This window comes from Lactuca virosa, chromosome 7, assembly GCF_052849685.1.
Source record: "Lactuca virosa cultivar CGN04683 chromosome 7, Lactuca_virosa_CGN04683_v6, whole genome shotgun sequence".
Taxonomy (NCBI): domain Eukaryota; kingdom Viridiplantae; phylum Streptophyta; class Magnoliopsida; order Asterales; family Asteraceae; genus Lactuca; species Lactuca virosa.
In genome coordinates, this window is record NC_136432.1 from 291,077,754 (window position 1) to 291,083,074 (window position 5,321).

Here is a 5,321-nt window from a genome sequence, read left to right on the forward strand (position 1 = left end):
AAATAAATACAATGATAGAAATTAAAATCTTACGCAAATAAATTTTTAAAATTAACTAATCATAACAACAACTACACATATCATTAAACCATATATTATATTTAATTTTATACGTGAGTAACTCGCAGGTAGAGACAAATGAAACAGTTGAGATTATAGAATTTTAAAAGATGTGTACATTACCACATAACTCAAAACAAACAATGTTTATACCAACTTATTATAAGATTTATTATATAAGAGCTAACAACAACGTCATTGATATATTTAAAAAAAATATATTTGTAAAGATTTCAAATATATTATGTATTTTGCGCAACGCGCGGGTATTCGCCTAGTTTTTTAATAAAACCCAACAAGTTGATGTCAAAGAATTAATACCTGAAGACGGTTGTTACACATGTCATCTTTTTCTTCCTTGTCGTCCTTCAAATCTAGAAGCCGTTGCCGAACGAAGTTAGAGTTTGCAAACCCTAAACCACCTTGGTCGTTAAAGGAGAAAGAGCGAGCGAGGCAGCAACGACGGAACCCTAACAGTTGTCTCCATCAATAATGGAGTCAAGAAACACGAAGGACGACGTCGACGAAGGCGGTTTTGGTAGGTGACGAATGTGGTGGTTTAGGTAGGGACATCTTCGTTGGTTTCCTACGATAGAGGCAGAGGCGGGGGCATGATTCAGGAATTTACAACAATAGTGGCACTAATTTATTTTTTCACTCAACACATACTAGTAGTTGTACATATTTTTTTAGTGGTTGCACCTTAGTATCAAAAAATAATAAGTTTTTTTACATTGTTTTACACTTATAAGCTAAAATCGAGTAGTGGCCCGAAACTCCCTGGACCCGCCACTGGCTAAAGGTAAAATTCGGTCTAAATAGGAGTTTTCGACGAAACAATAAAGAAAAAGAGAGAGTCATATAATAGGGATTTGGGTGGGATGGAGTTTGGGAGGTTATTAAAGGATAGGTTTATATTTTATTTTGTTTTATTTTAATAAATGGTAAAATAAATAAAAATAAAAGGATAGACAAATAAAAAAAAGACAAAAATATCATTTCAAACCCATTTAATTTTAAAATGCAACAAAAAAAACCTATTTTATATGTGTGATGCTGATTTAGAATTTTTTGGATCAAAATAACAAATTTTCAATGACCATTTTTGCAATTTTTTCGATTGTATATTGTAGTTGCAAGATAAACCTAAACCTAGTTTAGACCATCGATGATCTTGTATAATATCGACACTACTGGACACATCCACAGCCGCCGCTACTAGTAAGCGTAACGTTTGCAAAAGCAGAAGTTCCACTTTTTTTATATTTTACAAACGTGTTTACTTTTTCTGATTCTTTTTTTCTTTTTCTCCCATGAAAGCTCTGGTCTTTGCCCTATCCACGCCTCAAAAACTGCACATTATAGCGGTACACCCTCTCCTTCCACAATCTCCTCAGTTTTCCATAATAATCTTCATTCCATGTCTGTCCATTTTCTCGGATCATTACTACTATCTCATTCTTTCTTAGCAAACCCACTGAAAAATTTTGTCGATTCCTCCAAAAAACAAGACAAGAAGAGGTCTGTTGGTATTCACAATTCAAGAACACAAGTTCTTGAATGTAATAACAATAATGCCAAATTCTGCAGACCCGATTACCCTGACCAGTTTTCCTGCGTACCCATCTCAGAGATTCAAACACAACCCGTCCCTGTACACAAAGATGGAGAAGACGAAGAAGATGAGGATCTGTGGGTGACAATGAAAGACGAAGCTCGATCAAACGTTCATCAAGAGCCCATTTTGTCAAACTATTATTTCAGCGCAATCTTGTCTCATGATGTTATCGAGAGCGCTCTAGCTGATCATCTTTCCGTGAAGCTTAGCGATTCAAGTCTCCCTAGTGGGACCCTATACGATCTTTTCATGAGTGTGCTTACAGATGATTCAGAGATTGTTACAGCCGTTAAAGATGATTTGAGGGCTGTAAAGGAAAGGGACCCCGCTTGTATCAGTTATGTGCAATGTTTCTTGAATTTCAAGGGTTTTCTTGGGTGTCAGGCTCACAGAATAGCACACAAGCTATGGTCACAAGATAGAAAGGTGGTAGCACTTGTGATACAAAACAGGGTGTCGGAGGTGTGTGCATTGGATATACACCCCGGAGCAAAGATTGGGCGGGGGATATTGCTTGATCATGCCACCGGAGTAGTCATCGGGGAGACTGCTGTAATTGGGAACAACGTTTCAATTTTGCATAACGTCACATTGGGTGGAACTGGGAAGATTAGTGGTGATAGGCATCCTAAAATTGGAGATGGGGTTTTGATTGGGGCAGGAACTTGTGTTTTGGGTAATGTTAGAATTGGAGATGGGGCAAAGATAGGGGCAGGATCGGTGGTGTTAAGGGATGTTCCTGCTAGAACTACTGCTGTTGGGAATCCTGCAAAACTCATTGGTGGGAAACAGAATCCAGTTAAGCTTGATAAGATTCCTGGTCTTACAATGGATCATACTTCAGATATAAGTGAGTGGTCTGATTATGTTATTTAAAGTTTTAACTTTTAAACAAACAGGAGGTGGGATTATATTCTAGGGTTCAGGGGATATCTGTTGAGTTGACTTCTTGTTTGTTTGGCATATTGTATATCAGTATATCTCTGAGTTTAATGCAGGTTATGTCTATGATTAATAAATAAAAAGAGACTTTGAGGTCTTGAAAAGTTTGTAAATGTTTTTTTAGTAATTAGTTCTAATCCATCTCTGTTTTGGTTTGTTGTACTACAAGTTTTGTGGAAGTTGGAACAAGAAATCTGATCCTTGAAAGGGTCAATGATTTGACTCTGAGATCCTTATGATATTATACTCTGGTTTGTCCTTAAATCACAATTTCCTGTCTTATAGTATCTGTATCGACATGTTCAAGAGCATCTTAGGCTGCATTTTTTGGCGTGTTTCATGTTTCATCTATAATCATAGTTGTACCTATCTTTTAGTATTGGTATTGACATGAACAAGAGCATCTTAGCTTGCACATTTTTGTTCTTTATGAAGCATGCTCATAGTGTTAATCACTGACTTTCCATTTCCAAATGAACATATATATATATATATATATATATATATATATATATATATTAAGGAAGGATACCGAACTGAAGTGATCTCTAATACAAATCCTGAATGGAGTTTGCTTTCTATTTCCAAACCCTTTTTACATTACTCTTCATGCTTATGGTAATCAAAGTGTTGAGGGGATCCAAAACACCCCCCAATCTACCACCTGGACCAAGGAAACTTCCCATCATAGGAAACATTCTTGATGTTGCGGGACCACTCCCACATCATATTTTAAGAGACTTGGCTCAGAAATATGGACCATTGATGCACTTACAACTCGGAGAGAATTCAACCATCATTGCCTCTTCAGCAGAAACTGCAAAAGAGGTTATGAAAACCAATGATATAAACTTTGCCAATCGCCCTTTTCTTCTTGCTGCACATATCATATCCTACAAATCCACAAACATCATGTTTTCACCATATGGAGACTATTGGAGACAGCTGCGCAGGATTTGCAATTCAGAGCTTTTAAGTGCAAAGCATGTTCAATCACTTGGACCAATAAGGGAAGAAGAGGTCTCTCATCTCATCACCACTGTCTCCAAACATTCAGGATCCCCAATCAATCTCAGTGAGCATATCTATGCACTCACGTATGGGATCCTTACAAGATCAGTCTTTGGAAAGAAGTTAAAACAACAAGAAGCATTGATATCACTTATTGATGAAGCTTTAGGCATCTCTGGAGGGTTTAGTCTTACAGACCTGTATCCTTCTTCTAAAGTGATCTCCTTTCTTAGTGGGCTCAAGCCAAAACTTGAAAAGATTCATGAAAGATTCGATAAGATGCTAGATGACATCATCGAAGAACACAAAGCACAACAAGTAGGAAATGGAAAAGTAGACTTGAATCATCATCTGCTATTTGATGTCCTTCTCAAACTCCAGGAGCATGGCAACCTTGAGCTTCCATTGACCATGGACAATATCAAAGCAATCATCTTGGTGAGTAAATAAGTAAATTCATACCCAAATTATATTTATGATAATTGACTGTTCATCATCTGTCAGGATATAATATCTGCTGGTAGCGACACATCTTCAACAGTGATAGAATGGGCGATGTCAGAGCTGCTGAAGAACCCTGAAATAATGGGAAAGGCACAAAATGAGGTTAGAAAAGCTTTCAGCACAAAAACAAGAGTCGATGAAAGTGGCATCCAATCATTGGAGTTTCTCAAGTTAATAATCAAAGAAACTCTGAGATTACACCCTCCAGCACCTTTGATGTTGCCCATGGAAAACAGGGAGAAATGTGAGATCAATGGGTATGAGATTCCAGTGAGGACAAAAGTGATTGTGAATGTGTGGGCGATTGGTAGAGATCCAAAGTATTGGAAAGATCCTGAAAGGTTTCATCCAGAAAGATTTCTAAACAGTTCAATAGATTACAGAGGTGTTGACTTTGAGTACATTCCATTTGGTTCCGGAAGGAGAATATGTCCAGGTATCACTTTTGGATTGGCTAACCTCGAGCTTCCACTCGCCTCTCTACTCTACCACTTTGACTGGAAATTAGCAGACAGCTGCAGGAAGAATGAAGATCTTGACATGACTGAAGCTTTTGGTGCAACTGTTAAAAGGAAAAGTGTTCTTAATCTTATTCCAACACTCTGTTACTGTTATCCTCCTCCTGTTTACTAAGGTTATATATATATATATATATATATATATATATATATATATATATATATATATATATGTTTCTCTTCTTTTCAGCTTTGTAAAACTCTTTTTTAACTGTGTAATTCTCCTTCTCCTTCTCAATAGGACTAGATAGGAGGATATTGTACAACCTGGAATTGGATTTTAACAATGGTTTTTGTCTTTATTTGTTTTAATATTGTTATTGTTACTTCTAACAATGTTTATTGTCTTTATTCATTTTAACAATGTTTTTTGTCTTTATTTATTTTTGCAATTCCAACAATTTAAAACTTTATATATATATATATATATATATATATATATATATATATATATATATATATATATATTATTTATTTATTTATTACTCATCCCAATTTCATAAAACATTTGTTATCTTGATCTCTTGGTTTTCCAAGATATTTAGGTGTGTTCAAAATATGGTTCTACAAAAGAATGAAGAATCCTTTGGTGTCCTATAAGAAAACTTTGTAATCTGGTAAACTTCTTTCACTCTTTGATCTTCTATTGTGTTTGTACAATCAATTAC

General features: G+C 35.7%; 2 protein-coding genes across 2 annotated transcripts; both read left to right on the forward strand.

Annotated features, from left to right (window-relative positions):
• The first annotated feature begins 1,315 nt into the window (after window positions 1-1,315).
• On the forward strand, window positions 1,316-2,848 carry LOC145124205 (serine acetyltransferase 1, chloroplastic-like). The gene has a single exon (XM_079059465.1). The coding sequence runs from the start codon at window positions 1,481-1,483 to the stop codon at window positions 2,552-2,554; it is 1,074 nt and encodes a 357-aa protein (XP_078915591.1). The 5' UTR covers window positions 1,316-1,480; the 3' UTR covers window positions 2,555-2,848.
• A 100-nt stretch (window positions 2,849-2,948) lies between these two features.
• On the forward strand, window positions 2,949-5,032 carry LOC145124204 (desmethyl-deoxy-podophyllotoxin synthase-like). The gene is made up of 2 exons (XM_079059464.1): window positions 2,949-4,069; window positions 4,136-5,032. The coding sequence occupies exons 1-2, from the start codon at window positions 3,185-3,187 to the stop codon at window positions 4,766-4,768; spliced, it is 1,518 nt and encodes a 505-aa protein (XP_078915590.1). The 5' UTR covers window positions 2,949-3,184; the 3' UTR covers window positions 4,769-5,032.
• Window positions 5,033-5,321: the final 289 nt, after the last annotated feature.

Coding starts and splice junctions, on each gene's coding strand:
- LOC145124205 (XM_079059465.1), top strand. CDS start 1,481: ATGTCTGTCCATTTTCTCGGATCATTACTACTATCTCATTCTTTCTTA.
- LOC145124204 (XM_079059464.1), top strand. CDS start 3,185: ATGGAGTTTGCTTTCTATTTCCAAACCCTTTTTACATTACTCTTCATG. Junction 4,070..4,135: donor ATATCAAAGCAATCATCTTG/GTGAGTAAATAA, acceptor ATCATCTGTCAG/GATATAATATCTGCTGGTAG.